A 19,188-nucleotide genomic window follows, 5' to 3' on the forward strand; every position below is an offset into this window, starting at 1 on the left:
ACTGACCCAAAGTCGACTGATAACGATGCTTCACCTTTCCATTCTCAGGTTTAAATTGATGTAAGAACTTAAAAGAAAGAAAAAAAACCAACCTACAGAATTAAAGGGCGATTATTTACTTAACAATTTGCCTCAATTGCTTTAAGCAAAATTTTCCTAAGTATGCATTTCTTTGGAGAGTATTCATAATGTAGAAAAATTAACACTTTAGAAGTAAACATCAAGGGAAGATCAAATAAGACTAAATTCTCTGATGATAATTTAAGTCGATTGAAAGTATTCTTAAATTTCCTTTAATTTGCTGACCAGGCCTCACTGTCCGGCAGCTCGCCATTCAATGTGGAATCACATTAACACCCAGAAAACAAACAGCTCTGTGGTCACGCTGTGTCCACGGGGTCCTTCTGCACTGCCTTACAGAACGTTTGAAAAAAATTAAAACTGGATCCACATGAGACGTTAAAACACAGCACTTACCTGGTTTCCTTCTAGAGATTCCAAAATTAAGATATAGTTTTCCCAAAACTTTAGCAGCTCGTCTTTTTTCTTCCCAGACCACCAAAAGAGACTTGGGCCTGCTGTAATTTAAAAAAGAAAATTAGTTTCTCCTTCTGCAAATTCCACAAGCTCCTTCAGGGACGTGCGTCCGGCAGCTGCGACCACACGCCGTCTCAGCAAGGAGGACACCCGCGTCCGAGCCCGCGCCGGGGCCGCCAGGAACCTCGAGAGAGGCTTGTTTTTCTAGTAGGATTACCGTTTTGGAATTCTGAGTAATGACGAATTTTCAGAGAAACTCTACTTTCTCTCCTTAAGAACCTCACTGTAACAGTAAAGGATTTTTCAAAGGCAAAACCCCAGAATAACGGAGAAAAGAGAAGCGGACGACAGGCGTGAAACTTAGAATCTGAAAATCTGATGAAAACAAAGCAGGCTCCAGACAAATGAGTATTAAGATGGAAAACCAAGAAAATAGCTGATTTACGAAATCGCCCCAAACCTGAGGAACTGACAGCAAAAGTTACTTCTGTAAGTGGAAGTGAAAGCGAGGCTAGATCAAACAGGATTTGTCCCGTGTGTTTAAGAAACAGTCAGATCAGACCCCTTCCCTGTGTTTTTTCCTGAACAGGAGAAAGACCGGACTCTCTTCTATGGAGGTCGAACAGACCTGAGATGCACTGGACCCAGGGGAGGGCGGTGGGGGGGGGGGGGGGACCGTGTGCCGAGGAGGACCAGGTGGACACGTACACACGCTGGGTGCTGAGGCCGCCCCTTCTGCTGCCCCCCCACCACCACCATCCGAGCCCTCAAATCCCAGAACCTGCCCAGGCCGTCACTGTCTGGCAGATCCCACGGGAACCGGCCAGCCAGAGACAAAAAACCTGAAAATCCAGCAGCGGTTCCCAGCGAAACCGCTTGGCCAGATCTCCTCATGATGAGCTTCACGGTCAACAAGCGCCTCTCGTGGGCTCGGGGCTTTACACCTGGTTTTCGGTTTATTCTTAAATATGAACAGAACTCTAAGGGTCCCCAGACATCTGGAGGAATCTCCACGTTAACAATTGGGCCAACACAAACGAACAAAACAAAAGGAAATTCTGGGAAAACAAAACTATGCAGGAAAAAGAAAACCTAAAAGAAAAAACTTTCACTAATACCTTAAAGGGTTTAAGATAGTGCCATGACGACGTGAGAACAGGAGACTATGAAAAAGGGGACATTCCGAGAACAAAAACATCTCATGAGAATAAAATTTTGACAGCAAAACTAAGAAATGCAAAGGAAAGGAAATGAAGTTGAGATCACCCAGGAAGTAGAGCGAAAATAGGAAAGACAGGGTGCTCCCAAGACCAGCACCGAACAGCACTAAAAACGAGAAAGGAGGGAATCAAGGGAATCCAAGGAAAGTTCCCAGAATCCAAGAATGTGACATCCCGACCGAACAGGCCCAGCAAGTGCCAGCATGGGGACAAAAATGGACCTGTGACCTTCCGAACGCTGCAGAGACAGACCCCGGCTCAGGATGCTGACGACTCCTCAGCAGCAACATGGCACCCAGCTCCTAAGACGAGAGCGGTGCCTTCAGATTTGTGGATGGAAACGTTTTCCAAGCTGGAATTGTGCTCTCGCTCAAACGTGAGGTCAAAATAAAGGCAAGCCGACCCGCTTGGTCTCAGCTTCCACATAGGGTGCAGAAAGCCACAAGAGGACATCACTGCCATACTAACAGAAAAGCCTGGAGAATCTACAAAACCCTAAACTTCTGAGAGCTAGCTGCAGCGCAACCAGGTGATCTGAACTGCGAAGGGCAGGAACCTTCCCACGGACAGGACAAACTTTTCCACCTGTGGCCGAGCACAAGCAGAAGAGATGGCCACCAAAACAGCAGGTAAAAACTGAAATTCTGACGACTTTTTAAAGGCCAAGCATGAGCCAACTGGTCAGCTCTTCTCCTCGGGCCTCCCCAGTGCCCTCAGGCAGGAGGGGCAAGCATGCAGGGAACACGCCCGACCCCAAAAGTAAACCGAGACAGCAGCTGCAAACTCCAGGAAACAAGAGCTTCAACACAGGACCCCGGTGAAGGGAATAACCCCAGGATGGCGGTGAGGACAGGCCTAGGAAGGTCAGCCGGGCACCCAGCTCGGCATGGAAGCGGGCTCTGGGAGCTTTCAGGAAAACCTGTAATACACCTGATGATCTCACTTTGTACAGGAAAGGCTGAGACATAAAGAATTTGGGGCTGAATAAGTGATGAATGATAAGGAGGGAACCAAATTTTTCAATCACATAGTTCTGGGGAAAAAACTTGCAGGTAGGAAAAATAATCAGTTTACTACATAGATCATCTGTGAACAATACTTTCATAATCACAATTTTGTAAAGGCTGACCTCGCATTTAATGAAAATTGTGACCATGACAATGGATTTTATGATATAGCTAGCTTATTTCAAGACAAAGGGGTAAAAGCCAAATACGAAATACCAAAATAATCAGCTAAAAGAGGTCGCTCTTTAAAATGAAGGAAATTGGGCAAGCATGGAATAACTATTATCTTTAAAACACTGTGGAATGGCTCTAAAATGAGTGTTTAACTTTCATAATTTTTAAAACGTTTCCTAGTGAAAACTTTCAGTGGATGGTCACCAATTTGTGGACTGTTAAAATAGGTACTATCTAATATTTTAAACTTATATGAACGAAAATCTAATCTGCTCACAACTTCGGCCAGATGAAATTCTGTACCAGTAATAAATGAATGAGCAGGTACTGATGAAAAAAGTAGAAATTTTCTATTAAGACAATTTTGAATGAATCTACTTTGGACTTTGATAACTCGAAAATGGACTTAAGATGACATGTTTTCACACATTTCGGTGAACAAAGCAATCAAGATCTACGTAGTGAACTGATTATTTTTCCTCCTTGCAAGTGTCTCCCAAACATACCAAACGCACCGGAAGCCTCACTACTTCATGTACTCGGGTTCTGTAATAAGGCAGTATGAGGCACAGCTCGAAATGTAAAAAAAGTTAAAAATAAACTTAAAATCTCATTCTATTAAATCAATGACAAAAATGCCCTCAACAGGCTGCCAATTAGTCAGTCCCGCTAAGTGAATTACCAAGGGAAATTTCAGAGGAAAAAAGTGGTTTCTATAAGTGTTAACACTCAAGGCTCAGTTCCCTGGTCAGTGCAGGTAAATCGTCTCCCTTTGATTCGATGGCAGCCGGTCAGAATGGACCTACCACTATGGCGCACACCTGCTCCGGGAAAGCCTGCGTGGCCCCACCGCGTTCCTAAATTAGTCCACGAACGCAGCTTTCCACCTGCTCTGGGGCGGGAAGGTTGGGAAATGCAGACTGTCCTCGGCTGCAGTGGTTTGTGTCACTTCAGAGAACACCCACGCGATAAGGGTCCCCAGGTTTTGGACGCTATGGGGACCATGGGAATAACCCAAGTCCTCCTGGATGGAGACGACAACGAACGTTGGTTTGCGGGCCCCTCCCCCTCCAAGCTAAGCAGGGGTGGACTGGGGACAGAGAGGCAGGTACCGTTTGCGTCCCCAGGGTCGCAGGTGCAGTCGTCGCCCCGCTCCGCAGACACCTCCACCGCGCGCCGCAGCAGGTAGCGCGCGCGCTTGCGCGTCAGCGCGTCCTCGTGGTGCGCCAGCCCCGCCTGCACGGTCCGCCAGAAGCGCGCGCAGCGCCGCGCGTCGGGGCCCGCGTCGTGCGCGGGGTGCCCCGGCAGCAGCCGCTCGGCCAGGGCGCTCAGCACCTGCAGCCTCGGGCCCACGCGGCCCGGCCCCGAGAGCGCCACCAGCCCGCCCCACACGGCCCGCAGCGCCGCCGCGCCGCCCTGGCCCAGGGCCGGCAGCAGGCGCCCGGCCGCCAGCGCCGCCGCCTCCCCGTCCCCGGCCAGCGCCAGCGCGAGCGCCGTCTGCGCCACGCGCTCCAGCAGCGGCCCGTCCTCGCGGGGCCGCAGGCAAGGCCCGACGGCCGCCAGCACCTCCAGGGCCGCCTCGGCACCCCCCTCGAGGCCGGGCGCGGGCCCCGCGGCCAGCAGGTCGTCTAGCGCCTCCTCCGCCAGCGCGGCCGCCAGCGACGGGTCGCCCGCGAGGCGCGCGCACGAGCGCAGGGCCGCGCCCGCCGCGCGGAGCACACGCCGGCGGGCCGGCGGGCCGGGGTCGGGGTCCGGGGCCCCCGCGGGGCGCAGGCGCGGGCCGCGCAGCAGCGGCATCAGGTACCCGGCGGCGACCTCACGCGCCGCCTCCGGGAGCGCGTCCCCGCCGCCGCCGCCGCGCGCCGCCTCATCCTCGAGCCGCTGCAGAAGGAAGCGCAGCGTCTCCACGCGCTCCGCGGACGCCTCCCCGCGGCACAGCGTCACGAACAGGACCCGGGGGTCCTGGCTCTGCTCGAGCAGCGCTTCCGCGAGCACCCACTCCATTTGCTGCGCGCGCCGCCGGCGCCCTAAGACAGCGCCTGCGTGCGCGTGCGCGGCTGGCCCGGACGCGTGCGTGCGCGGCCACGGCCGGCCCGGGCCCCAGCCGGGAGGGGGCGGCTGCAGCGTGCGTCCCGCCCTGCGCGCAGTGGGCACGGTGGACCCTTTCCACTGGCGCTGCCTGGACCCTTGTTCCTCTCGCCCCATCCCTTGCGGTTTTTTAGTAAAACGTCTGTGTACCTACACCAGCTCCACCGATTCCTAATTGGAGGTTGGCCTGCCCGAGGGCCCTGAAGTCACGTGTGTCTGAGCCACAGGTGCACATTGAACGTGTCCATCACAATCACCTGGAAGCTTATTTTCGAAAAGCAGCAGGCCGGCGCCACCCCCAACTAGACTGACGCACTGGAATCTGAAATGGGTTCTGGACATCTGCATAAAAATAACGAAAACACAAGAATGATTTAGAGGCCCCCAAAGCACTATAGCTATGTGCCAGTTGAAAAAATGCTAGCGCCTGCAGTCAAACGGCCAAGCCGGCTCTAGCATGCAGACCTCCCACACAATGCTTGTGCTCCCGCTGCAGTCTCAAAAATCGTCCACGTGTCAGCATTTGCTGTGTTTCTGACAGCAGCTGCTGCTAAACACAGAAACAGAAATCCTCACGTCAGCATGCAAAGTAGCACGGTGTGGCTCCTGGCTCAATCCCAGGCAAACTGAGTCAGTGGCTTGGGTTTTCTTTGCCTTCTCACCATAAAGTTCTCCCCTTAGTCTCTGGAGAAGACTCACTTCCACCTTCAAAGAGCTTGAGGTGTAATCAACACAACAGATAAGGCATAATTTAATGTTCTTCAAATTTCAGGTTATTGTTATATAAAGTTATAAATTTTTACATTTTTGGTTTTAAAGTTATCCAACATATACGCAAGGCTTTTTTCCACATTTCAGTCATGCATAAACAGTTAGTTCTATGGTAAGCCCATTTAGAATGTGTCAGTAAATATTATTTGCCTTCAACATACATTGCGCAAATCATATCACTTTCCCTCAACATGTGTTCATATAGCTGTCAATGAAAATGGGCAACAGTCTTAAACAGACACTCAGCAAATGAAGATATGCAACTGTAGCATCTCAAAAGGTGTTCAGTATTATCAGTCATTAGTTATGTGAATTAAATCCTCAATGAGATATCACTTCACACCCATTAGAATGAGTGAAATGTAAAAGATTGAAAACAAATGTCAAGACCTGAGGAGGCGGAGCGATTGGAACTCCTACACGTGACCAGTGGGCACGAAAATAATCCAATTACTTTGGAAAGCTGTTTCTAATAAAGTCAAGTTATACCCTGCTTTATGATTCGGCATTTCCACCCCTAGGTATTTGCCTAAAATAAATGAAAACATGTGCCACCAAAAATGCTTGAACAAGAATGATTTGGTCAACATTGCTTGCTTATAACAACCTAAATGCCCATCGATAGAAGAATGAATAATCAAATTGCGATCTATTCATATCGTAATGCTATTCAGCAATAGAACAGAATGATTTGCTAATCCATGAACAACATGAGTAAATCTAAAAAACATTGTGCTGAACAAAAAAAGCCAGAGACGCCAAGTCTACATACTGCATGAGTCCATTTACGTGAAATTCAAGAACAAACAAAAGTCATCTCTTAGAACTGAGAGCAGCAGTTGTCCACAGGAAGTAGAGATCAACTGAAACAGAGCACAGAGGAACTCTCCCAGGTGACAGAAACGTTTCATTTTGATTAGGGTATTGGTTACACAGGTTCCACTCCTTGAATTGAACCCTTAAGATCTGTGTATTTCACTGTGTGAAAGGTTTACCTCCATTTAAAAGAAAAAAAATGGCTTATTAATAATAATGTCCTACGTGGTTCTTCCCTGGCACCTACAAAATAAAGCCACGCCGAAGGGCGGGCCCTGAAGGCTGCTGGGAATCTGGCAAAAGGCAGCCAGCGTCGTGGTGAGGCCCCTCCTCTGCCCGGGCCCCGCCAACCTTCTCTTTCCCCACGGGGTTCACTAGTTCTTTTCTCTGCCCAAATATTTCCCACCGCTTTCCTGAGCCACCAGGGCGGGCCGTGGTCTCCCAGTCGCAGAACTGCCCTTTTTCGTCCTTACTTGACACCGTCGAGAATTTCTTCTTGAAATGCTGTCCTCTGGTTTTCGTCATGTAGCTTCTTCCTGTTTGTTCTTTTCCCCACGTCCCCAGCCGTTTCTTCTCATCTCTGCAGAGGAAGACTCCTCCCCTTTTCCTGACCTGTTCATGTTAATGTTTCCAGGCCTATATCTTCTGATCTCCGGGGTCGTCTATAAATTTCCCCTAAGTAACATCATTTAAACTATAGCTTCAACTACCATCTACATGCGAATGATGGAAACAAACAAAACATCTATCTCCTGCCCAGGTCTCTCTCCAGAGCTCCAAACCTGTCTACCCAGCTGCCTGCCAGGTGTCCCCACTTGACTGTCGCTCGGGGCATCGTTCTTAGTCTCCTCTTTTATAAGTTGCACCTCACGACCCTCATTCCCCCATCGCCATTGCTCCCCACCTGTGTGCTCCTTCCCAGGTATTTCGTATTTTCAGAGATGGCCATCATTCGCTTCCCACTTTCTTCCTTGAGTCTCGCACACAGTTGTTCCTTAAATCTCCCCGTGAAGCTTTCTAAAGCTCTTAGTGTCCCCTGCTCTGTCCCCCACTAATCCCTTAGTTTGGGAATCGTCTCATGTTTGCTAATATAACAGCGATGATCTGCTGGATCCCCTCTCCGCCCCGACACACACTCAGCATGGCTACCAGGTGACTTTCCTATATTTAAACCATCGGCCACCCACAGCCCTCAGTACAATGTTTGGATTTCCTTAGCGTGACATCCAAGATGCCTCGAGAGGTGGCCCCTGCCTACTTCTCCAGCCCTGTCCTCCTCATGTCCCGTATACGCCTGGATTTTGAAGTCCCTAAAATACGCCATGTGCTTCCACCTTGTCTTTTCAAAAGACTTTCCATCTTGTGAAAAGCCCTTACCTCTACTGCAGCGGTCCCCAACCTTTGTGGCACCAGGGACCGGGGCTCCTACGAGCACCTAAGGCCTGGTGATCCGAGGCGGAGCTGAGGTGGTGATGCCGGCGCTGGGGGCGGCTGTGGACACAGATGAAGCTTCGCTCGCTCACCCGCCGCTCATCTCCTGCTGTGCGGCCCGGTTCCTAACAGGCCATGGACCGGTGCCCGTCTGCGTCTCAGGGGTTGGGAACCCTTGCTCTACTGTATATGTCAAGATACAGTTCCAATGTCATCTCTCCAGAGAGTCTTCTTAATAGCTCACTCCCACCACCAACACCTGCAGCATCTAAGTTAGGTGACCTTCCTCCAAGTTTCCCAAACATGCAACATGTCACCAACTCAGCATTTGGTAGGCTGCGTTGTAATTGCAGGTTTACATCTCTGCTCCTCCCCCGCCCATGGGCAATTTGAGGGCGGGGCAGGGCTTCCGGAGTTAAGTCTTTTGGTCACACTAGTCCCAGGACCTGCACCTCCAGCCACATCACGCTCAGGAAATGCTTACTGAGCAGCATCTCCTCCTCAACAAAGACCCAGCTTACCGGGCACCTCCAAGCCGCCCTTCCCAGTGACCCTAACTCTAACTCTACTTCTATAGTCCCTGCACTCTCGATGGCAGGAAGAATAGCTAACAGTTACCTATAGTTCTTACTATACATAAGAGGTAATATCATTATACACATTGTCGCATTTCATCCTCGAAACGATGCATAAATGAAGTGCTATTATTGTTCTCGTTTTACAGGTGGGGAAACCTAGAATGGAAGGCTAGGCATTCTGCCCCTCTGTCACACGACAGACACGCAGCAGAGTCTGACCGAAAGCTGTGCACGCTGCTGTGCGGCCCCCAAGACGCCAAGGAAGAAAAGCAGATAGTGGCTAGTCCGGCTCGCTGAGCCCTGTGCTCCCCGGCACCTCCCGGCGCCCGGCGGGGCTCCCGGGGGCTCCTGGGGGCTCCCGGGCACCGCGCGGCGCCACGCGGGGCTCCCCGGGGCTCCCCGGCACCTCCCGGCGCCCCGCGGGCCGCCGCAGCGGCTGACTGCGCGCGTCTCCGCCACCGCGCACCAGCTCCGCAACACGCCGGCTTCTGCTTTAACGCGTTTCGCGTCCTGCACACCCAGCGCAGCACTGGAAACATGCCCAATAGCATTTGAAAGTGGGTGAATAAGAATTCAGTATTGTAAATAATAGCATCACAAATCGGCCAGAAAAAAAATTTCCCAGTGACGTAATGACTTAAAATACGAGCATTTGGAAGCAAAGTCCGCGCGGCCCGGTTCGGCACGTGACGAAGCGCTGCTTTGACGGCCACAGGAGACCCGGGGCGAGCCGCCAGCCACCTCGCCTCGTCCCCCCGGAGACGGATGTCCCCGGAGGCGACGTGCGGACGGGCTTCGGACGGGCTTCGGACGGGCTTCGGACGGGGCTCGGACGGGCTTCGGACGGGGTTCAGACGGTCCACTCCGTCCGCTCCGTCCGCTCCGGGCGCCCCGCCCGCTTCATCCGTAACTGCGGCGGCGTCGATGGCCGATCGTCCGACGTCGCGCGCAGGTGCGGGTGTGGACGAGCGCGAGGCCCTTCCCGGCGCCCTGCCCCGCTCCTGCGCGCGAGTCCCGCACGCCCCCCGACACCCCGACACCCCGACACCCCCAGCCTGCTCGTCTGGCGTCCTCGGGCCACGGTCGAGTCGCGTCTGGGGAAGAAGCGCCACCGCGCGGCGTCCTGTGGCCGCGCGTGCGGGTCCCCGGGCGGGGCGCCCCCCTCCACCGCCCGCCCCCCCCTCCACCGCGCCTCCCAGCGCGGAGGGCCACCCGCTCAGGCCCCTGGGACACCGGCTCCAGCACACCGGTCACCCTGGTCTGCGGCTGTCCCTGCACCACAGGTGTTACGTCTTCGCGTGACCTCTGCGGCTGGCCTCCCGAGCGCCTCGGACCTGAAACAGGCCGCCGGTCAGCGCGAGCGCACGGCAGCCCCTCTGGGCCTCAATCCCGACGCCCCTCCCCTTCCCCGCTCGAAGTGGATGCCGCTCCCCTCTCAGGGTGACGGAGGGAGGAGGTGGCAGGGAAAGAGACGTGTGGGGAGCGTGATCCAGGTGAGGTTTGCTCGGACGCTCCTTCCGACGGGCGTGTCCGCCAGATGGCACCCTTTGCCATGCTGAGGCACCCTGCAGAGGCTTCCGTGGGTCTGTGGTGACGCTTCCAGGGGCAAGAGCACCGGACACTGAAGGACCAACAGGTCCCCGCAGGGAATAAGGACCGATGGATGTGCGGACCTGAGGGAGGGACCCAGGGCCCAAACCCCACCCCAAAGGCCTTCTCAAATGCACGCACCTTGAACCCCCTGGAAGGAAGGGGCAGGTGCCTAACCAGAACCACCTGCTCGGGGGCCGCCACTTCCCTGGACAGCAGATGGCGCCACTGTCAACGCCGGGGGCTTCGCCCCTCCTTCCAACGTGAGCTTCACGCGGCAAAGTGGAGAAAGAAAATGCAATCACACAGCGAGGTTTCGGCTAGAGTCTCCTGCTGTCTGCCCGGGGGGACTAAGATCTTTGCCTGTGACGCCTGCCGTGATCACCCTCAGGGGGGCTCCGTGGAGGAAATCCCGAGGCAGCGTCAGTAAAAGGGCTACGTGAAGCTGACGTCTAGCAAACTCGAATCCCCCACGCGCGTCTGTGGCGGACGCCATTAGCTATTAACCCGGCACCGATCTCCCCCCTCCCCTGCTCGCAAAACCCAGCTTTTGATCCAATGGCAACTGCGTCAATCCCCGGGGCCAGGGCTCAGGTAGGCAGTGCGGGGAGGAAAAATAATTTAGTTTATATTGTGAGGCTAAGGCAATAGCTCCCTGCCATTAAGCAGGTTTTTCTGAATTTATTTAGGCAGGTAAGGGTGGACAGTGTCGAAGATTCCTTCTGAGTCCTTTGTTTCTCGAAAATAACCAGCTTAAAAGCATCGGTATACCAAAAGGCATATTTTGACGAACTCGTCTTCCCCTCAGAAACCAACAGGACAATCCTGTTCCCTTCTTTCCCAGTCTTCCTTACATCTGGGAAGGAAGTCGGGGCTGGCTGTGTGTCTCAGCCCCAGCAAAGAGACTTAAGCAGAGTCTGCCAGGGATACGGCCCGGTGAGCTTTTTCTTCCTGATGAAAGGAGAGAAGCTCACTGCCGGAGATGCCCTGCGCTCCTACGGCCCCACTGGACCAGCCGACCCTGTGAGGCTCCTACGGCCTGGACCCCCTGACCCTGTGAGGCTCCTACAGCCCCGCTGGACCAGCCGACCCTGTGAGGCTCCTACAGCCCCGCTGGACCAGCCGACCCTGTGAGGCTCCTACGGCCTGGACCCCCTGACCCTGTGAGGCTCCTACGGCCCTGCTGGACCAGCCGACCCTGTGAGGCTCCTACGGCCCTGCTGGACCACTCGACCCTGTGCTGGTCCCGCAGCCCCGCCTGGACCCCCTGACCCTGTGCATCCGTCCCCAACTCATCTCTACCTGGAACCTGAAAGACCAGCAGGAGGTGCCTGTCGAGGTGCTCCGTGTTAAAGGCGTCAGGGGAAGGAAGAAAACGGGGAAGAAAGCGTGGGAGAGCCTGGCCTCCCGGAGCTGCCGGACAAGGGCCGCTGTGCTGCGGCCACCAGGCCCACTGGCTGCCGCTCCGCACGTCCAGTGTTCAATAGGTCAGAGTTTGGAATAAGGAACGGTTTATTTACCAAGCCACACGGGAGCTTTGCATGTTTTCTCGGAGCCATCTTACAAAGGCCTTCAAGTTCAAGTTCAAGAGTCTTTCCTCACCTGGGAAGGGGGGCAGGGCGTCTCTAGATGTGCAGGTGGCCACAGGAGTCCGAGGAAGAGCTCGAAATCTCCAAGTCTCTTTGTTCTCAGTGAGTCAGTTGACCCCGCTGATCTGAGTCCAGTCCTGAGATTCCCATAAATCTTTGCTAAACAGTCCTCGATTTATACATATCTCCCCACATCCGCAGCAGAGACTCCTGACGAGAGGCTGTTTCTGAAGACGACTCGAGCCCCCAGTGGAATTCCTGAGTCAGTCAGCACACCTGCTGTAGGCACCGTTAGCCCGAAGGCCGCGGGAGAAACACCGGCCAGAATTCCCGACAGAGCGCAGGGAGGGGGCAGGGGTTTCACTCCGTTACACCAGCAAACGCCTATTTCCGGACTCCCCGTTATCTGAGAAGAACTGGCCCCTTTTGCTTAGGCGTCTCTTGGGTTTCCTGTGCTCCTGGCTGAGTGTCCAGCCCGGGGACGCGTTATTCAGCGTACTCGCCCAACGCCTTTCAGCATCTCTCGCTTCCCAGGCTTGGAGCCTCTTCTTGACCAGAGGCCACCGTCATTTCTACCTCGAGTCCCACGGTCACTGCTGCCAAGCCCCGTTCCTCCGGCCAGCCCGAGAAAGAAGGCAGCTAACACACTCGGCAAGAACGTCCATTTGTCCCCTCCTGCCTCTGCTCCTACTCAAGGGGCCCATCGAGGTGACTTTGCTAGGGACTGCCATTGGCACCGGATAACCGTGCACACTTTACCTCTGCCTTCTAGGAAATGGGATCTTGCCCCGTGCGGCCTGGCCCGGTGGTCCTCAGCATGGTCCCAAGCAGTGCCACCTGGGGAAACCTTGGGGCCGGAAGCAGCTGGTGCCCACGGAGCATCCGGGCCTCGGCCACGGACACCAGCATCTGCTTCTTTTTTTTTTTCCCCCAAAGCTCCACAGTGGGTTGGAAAATGCCCTCCCTTCTCTCATGGTAAATATTCACAGTAAATTAGGAGAAAAAGGGAGGAAAATAAAAGCCTTAACTACTTGGGGGCGAGCCATCCTTTCGACACTCAGCAAATCTCCCTCTGACATGGAGACGCTGCCCCGCCTCCCCTGGGCACCCCCTGGCTCATCTGAAGATGCAAAAGAGGAGCCTGGAGAACCGAGGGATTCAGTGGCCTAACCAGGGGGCCGAGGGGGTGGGACAGGCTCATGGCAGTCCCCGGGCGGGGTACCCCCCAGGGCACCGGGCGTGCGTCTCCCCTGAGACCCCAATGAAACTGCCGTGGAAGCCACCGGATTCCCCGCTGGTTTATCTTTTAAACACAATCTGAGAGCTTTACAAAGAAAGGGAAAAAGCACCGTGACTCCCAGCACGGGCTCTTTTTCTGTACGTTGTGTTTTCCTGCAGGTGAAAGGGGTCCCGTGTGAGTGCTTCTGGGTCCAGCTGCCGCAGAAGGTGAGCCGAGGCTGCTCCCGCCCTGGCTTCCCGGGCTCCAGTCAGAATCTGGGCAGAAAGAGCCCGGATCATGAGGACAGCATGAAATCCCGCGGATGTCCGAGATGATGCGGCGTGCCAGGCTCTGCGTCAGGGGGCGGTCAGTGTGTCTGTCCTCGCGGAGTTTATGAGTAATGCCATGCAGGAGAAGCAGAGAGCATGCCAAGGGCCTACATCCAGAAGCTCCAGTCGGCCTGGGGGGCCAGACTGGCTTTCGTGGTAGATGGTCTGTCAGCTGACGCCTAAAGGGTGAGGGGACTGAACCCGTGTCCCCAGGGGACACTCCACGGAAACGCCGAGCCAGCGGGGAGCCAGGCGGGAGCCGGAGGGAGGCCTGCATGCACCGGCAGAAGCCCAACGCGGGCCAGGAGGCCACAGGCTTCACGGAGAATCTCAGACTTGGCTCTGGGTGGGAGGCCGCCGTGGTGTGTTTTGGGGGGACGGAGGGGATGTCGAATGATATGGTTCGCGTGTTTTAAAAGTGTAACCGATACGTTGAGAGCACAGGACCGCAAAGGTGCAGCAAAAACTTTCCGCGAGCTCGTGAAGTCAACGGTTAACGTTCGAAGGCGATTTTTTTGTTTTTTAAATTGCGGTAACGTACACATAACATGAACTTACGCTCTTACCCATTTTTCGAGTGCGCAGTTCTGTGGCATTAAACACAGTCACATTGCCGTGTCACAAAACCGAGACTCGTCCCCAACAAGTGCCGCTCCCCACCCTCCCCTTCCTGCCGGGCCCTCCTTCTCCCTTCTGGCTCCACGAAGCGCAGGGCCCTCGAAGCTCCAGACAAGCGGAATCGTGCGTCGTTTGCCTTTGTGTGGCTGGCTTACTTCCCTTCGCACGGCGTCCTCGAGTTTCACCCACGTCGCATCGGGAAGTCCTTCCTTCTTAGGAGGAGGCGTGAGAATTAAAAGTTAAATCAAGCTATATTCAGAGACTGCAATGTGCTGACCAGCCCTAAGGCCGGACCACGAGGAATCCTACAGAACAAAGGAAAACCGCTGCTGGGATTACCAACAAACCGTTTACCCACACCAAGAGGGGAAAGCGGAGTCTTTAAGTGCACCCCACGTTCATTCCCTACTGGCCAAAAACCATGGGGCGATGGGGGGCGGGCAGGAACCTGTAGCTCAAGGGCTGAGGGCTGCCGGCAGCTTCTCGCTGCACACCCAGCCCATCAGGGGAAACGGGGAAACGAAGTCTTCAAAGCGTAAATCACGGAAACTAAGAATGATATCTAAACCGAGTTCCCGTACCCTCGGGGCGACTGTCCGTCTGCCCCTCCCAGCGCGCAGTCTGTCTCTGAGAGGGGGCCGCGTTGCCTGTGGAGCGTTCGGTCTTCCTTCTGTGATAACTGTGCTTTGTCTCTCACTCTGGCTGGCGCTTGGCTCGAATCCTTTCCCGCCTGCTGTCGAGAGCCCGCCCCCTCCAGGTGCAGGACCTGAATCTCCACTGGGGGGTGGGATTCGCCTGTCCTGCCTCACGTCCCCCCGCTGACGGGCACCGGGCTGCTCTCACCCCCTCGGCGAGTGCGAATCACGCCGCCCCGCGAGCACGAGTGTGCGAGCATCGCTGTGAGTCCCTGCTTTCAATGTTTGGAGCACATACCCTCAAAGGCTACTTCTTGAACTCCTTCTCCACGACTAACAGTCCGCAAAGCACTGTGGGGCCTAGAAGCTTGAAGCCGACACGGTCTCCGCCATCCCGACGTCGCCAGGAGGACGCCTCGGGTCTCCGAGGTCTCCGTGGAGCAGACGGCGGGAGGGGCCGCCGCGGCAGGAAGCCGGGGCTGGCGAACGGGCCGGGTCGATCCAATTAAAGGAGAGAAAAGGCGGCAGGATTGCTTGTGTTTGTTTCGCTTGCTTGGTTATTTGGTTGGTTGATTCGTTAAAAGTCAAGTTAAATTAGAAATCAGTAGATCGACCTGAACCGAACTGGGCTACAGAAAAAAATAATTTTGGAGTTCATAAGTAAGGTAAATTGGAGAGGGCAAAACTGGAGACAGAGGGCCCAGAGGGGGGCTGTGACAACAGCCCAGACGAGAAAAGTCAGGGTCTCACATAGCGTGGGGACGGAAGGAACCGCGTTCTGCTCCAGGTCGCGTTGGCCGAAGTCCTCTCGCTCCTGGTCGACCCCGGGAGCCCGCACTGTGCCGCTCCGGCAGAAGCCCCGGCCCCTGCCAGAGGTGGAAGTCCTCTCCAGGAGGGCGGCCTTAGCTAAGGGACACCTCAGGCCACCTCAGCCCCCGCTCCCCCGTGACCAGAGGAAAGGCAGCCTCGGACAGTGTGCGCCAGCCCGCCGGGCTGCGGCGGCAGCTTTGAGGGACAGCCTCCAGGAGCAGGGACTTCCCCGGGCGACCCCAGAAGCCTCCGGGCCGCTTGGTCCCTTTCGCTATTTTTAGTGCACCTTTTAGATTGAGAAAGAGCAGCATTCTGTAAAAACTCATTTTTTCTGCTTCCCTCAGGCAGAAAAATTTCAATCTAGACCTTCACGCTGGATGACACAGTGCTGGAGAATTTAGCTGGCTTTTCCTCCTCATTGCCACCTCACCATTCATATCTCTAAAAATACGAAACGCTCCAGATGTCACAGTGCCAACCCAAGCAGCAAACGAACTGCAGCTCGTAGAGTCCCCCACCGTATCAGGAGTGTCCTCAGGGTGTCCAACAACGGTGCAGCGATCGAGGGAGATGGCCCTCCACAACCCCCAGCCCCCAGAGCGGCACCCGAAGCTCGAACGGTGGCCCTCGGATCCCAGGTTCATCTTAAAAAAAAATTTATTTCTTTTAAAGCCTTCTTTGGAAATATGCGGGATCTAGTTTTTTTAAAAACAAAACAAAACAAAACAAAACTCTGACGTAACATCTTGCTCACGTGGTGCCGTTAAGAGCTCGAGCCACGTGGCGATGGAAACATCCATGCTTCAGCCACTTATCCTCGCCCTTGGTTCCCACGGCCGAGAGTCAGGCGGCTAACCAAGGTCTGTGATCGGCTCTCCCTGAAGCGCTGGAGAAACATCCAGAAGCACAGGACGTGGGGCCGTCTTCACGCTCAGCTAGGAACACAACATAAACGTGTCCCTCCGATGTTTTCGTTTGAAAAGTGTCAGACCTACAGAAAAGTTGGATGAGCGGCATACCCCTCGTGACATCGTGTGGATATCACCGAGAGTCGTCAGTCGCTAACATTTTTACCGTTTATACTTTCCCTGTCCTTCTCTCTCCCGCACCTACGCGTGTGCACCCGCGCCAAACCATTTGAAAGTGAATTGTAGGCGCCAGGACGCTCCGCCTCGAATGCTTCAGTGTGTGTCTTCCAAGCACAAAAACGTTGCTCTTCATCATCCCAACGCCGTTATCACACCTGAGAATAATAACATCGATACGTTAAAGGAACAGTTTCAGAAAGGTAAAAATTATGACTCTTACCCGGTTAGAAAATAAACGTGCGGGAAAGATTTTATTTAACTCATGATTAATGAGGGAACTATAGGATGTCACGACCAGTTCAGAGGAGACGCTGAAGAGGATTGGCCTCGGGAATGAGCAGATGGAGGCAAAATGGCCCCTCCGCGCCTCGGCTGGGATTAGTTTGCATTGCTACTTGTTATCTTCAACTTAAGGGGTTGCCACATCGCTCAAAGGCACTGAACATGGCAAAGCCCCTCTAGAATCAGAATTAGATAGTGCTGAGGGGTGTGTGCCAGACCAGGTGCGGCGAAATTTCTTCTGTAAAGGACAGATAGAAAAATATTTTCATTTTTGCAAGTTATATGGTGTTTGTGGCAACAACTCGGCGTTGCTGTTGAACATGTAACTGTAGGAGACAAGTCACGAAGGAGTGTAGCTTCGTGCCAATAAAACTTTATTTATAAACATAGGTGGCAGGCCAGATCTGGCCCACTGGCTGTAGTTTGCTGACCCTGCTCGAAAGATGCATAGTGTTCCACCAAAGCACAAATTTTCTCTCACATATACAAAAATAAGATGCTTTTAGGTGTTGAATTGTGTTCCTCTCGAAAGTTGTATGTTGAAGTCTTAACACACGGTAGCTCAGGAAGTGACTGTACGTGGAGATAGTGTCTTAGAGAGGTGATCGAGGTAAAATGAGACCAGCAGGTGGATCCTAACCCGCTGTGACAGGTGTGGACAGACACAGAAGGACGTCACAGAAAGATGACCGCGTGAGGACCCGGGGAGAAGACGGCTTCTGCGAGGCCTCAGAAGACATCGTGAGAAAATAAATTTCTGCTGTTTAACCAGGAGTCCCCAAGTCCCAGGCCGCCGGCCGGTACCGGTCCGTGTCCTGTTAGGACCCGGGCCACACAGCAGGAGGTGAGTGAGCGAAGCTTCATCTGTATCTGCAGCCGCTCCCCGGCGCCAGCATCACCGCCTCAGCTCCGCCTCAGGTCACCAGGTGTTAGATGCTCACCGGAGCCCCGGTCCCTGGTGCCAGAAAGGTTGGGGACCTCTGGTTTAAGCCACCGAGTGTGTAGTGCTTTGTTACGTCAGCAGAAGCCTACCGGCAGAGACCTCTCTCACTTTTGAAAAGATGGCTGTGTGACCACCGGACAAGTGGGTGGAATGGACCAATTTCTCCCGCAAGGTGCCTCATCAAACGCAATATTTTCAAGACGCACTTGAAGGTGGAGGAAAGGTTTCCATGTCCAATGAGGTTAGAAACTACAGCAATCCGGTTACATCTTCAAAACCCCCTTTGGTGTGCTCAGGCTCTGGGGAGGTCTTTCGGGCGCATCTGTTCTAACGGGGCGCAACCAGAGCTTCTCAGACGTGGAACGTCTTTGAAGAAAGGAGACGATGCTGAGCGACGAAGCCTGTGCTCTCAGAACACGCCGTGGCAACGCCGGTGTGCGCAGAAGCGAGCCGGGTGTGCGGAGAAGCTGAAGACGCCTGTGAGCCCAGCCTCGGGAGGCGTGGGGTTCAGAAGGCTGGGACTGCTGTGCCCAGACCCGTGTGGCGGTGACACGGGAAGGATGGGAGGGCCAGGCTGCTCAGAGCTGGGTGCGCCTGGTGCTCGTCCTGAAGGAGCATCAATCACTATCTGCTCCCAGAAGACCCCGACGCCTCGTATCTCCAGCTGCAGAATAAGGAATGGCATCCAGACCACCTGGTCCTCGGTGTCTTTCTTTGGGGCGGTGGCAACGGCCTCCCCTCGGCACTTGACAGTCCCCGGGCCGGTTCTGAGCATTAAACCCAGCGCGGGCGGGGCGGAAGCCGCAATGTCAGCGCCGAGCCACCAGGTGGCGCGCGGCACCCACGGTGCGCGCGGGGCCGCGGGCTGGCGCCGGCGCGTCGGGGGCGGTGGAGCTGTGTGTTCGTGTCCCCTCTCGCCCAGCGCCCTGCGACTTCTCTGCACCCCGGGAGGCTCGCCCACACAGGAGCCCGCGGAGCGCCCCACGGCCCAGCCGCGCTCCCGCCATCTGAGGTTCCCGAGGCCGGCCTCTGCCCGCGCGCCTGTCTGTCCTCCCCGCAGCTAGGGAGGGGGAGCCCTTCGCTTCCATCTTGAAACCCACCATCCTGGTGAAACAGAATCGTTAGGGAACAGTCTCTCAAAGACTGTTTATTGGGGCGACCACATTTCTGGCAGGAAAACAAATTCTGCAGAGCTGCTCAGCTGCCCTGCATGCTGGCACTGGGCCGTAAGACGTTTACGTAATCCCGGACCTCGGCCCCGGCCGTTAATGGTGTTCCTCACGCCGCTGGGGCGTGAAAGACAGGCTGGCATTCGGGTGGCTACGGCCCGCCCGAGGGCCGGAACGAGCCACGCAGCCGGCCCAAGGCCAAGGGGCTCGGGCCACCCGTGCAGGGAAACAATCCCCCAGAAATGCGGTGCCCTGGTGGGGATGGACACGGAGAGGGCGCTCCCTCCGGGGCCG

At 54.9% G+C, this 19,188-nt stretch overlaps 1 protein-coding gene across 5 annotated transcripts in view; it reads right to left on the reverse strand.

The window, feature by feature from the left end:
* Positions 1-4,964, reverse strand: part of TARBP1 (TAR (HIV-1) RNA binding protein 1) — a 55,436-nt gene extending 50,472 nt beyond the window's left edge. For 4 of the 5 annotated variants that reach the window (XM_036235593.1, XM_036235592.1, XM_016163364.2 and 1 more), the window contains exons 1-2: positions 4,051-4,964; positions 478-578 (exon numbers count right to left, since the gene is read on the reverse strand). In XM_036235593.1, the coding sequence (XP_036091486.1) occupies positions 478-578; positions 4,051-4,942 (993 nt within the window). In that variant the 5' untranslated portion in view covers positions 4,943-4,964. The remainder of the gene's footprint in view (positions 1-477; positions 579-4,050) is intronic. The other variant, XM_036235595.1, reaches the window with a different exon arrangement.
* Between the last annotated feature and the right edge of the window lie 14,224 nt (positions 4,965-19,188).

Source organism: Rousettus aegyptiacus, unplaced genomic scaffold (genome assembly GCF_014176215.1).
Source record: "Rousettus aegyptiacus isolate mRouAeg1 unplaced genomic scaffold, mRouAeg1.p scaffold_m13_p_18, whole genome shotgun sequence".
NCBI lineage: Eukaryota > Metazoa > Chordata > Mammalia > Chiroptera > Pteropodidae > Rousettus > Rousettus aegyptiacus.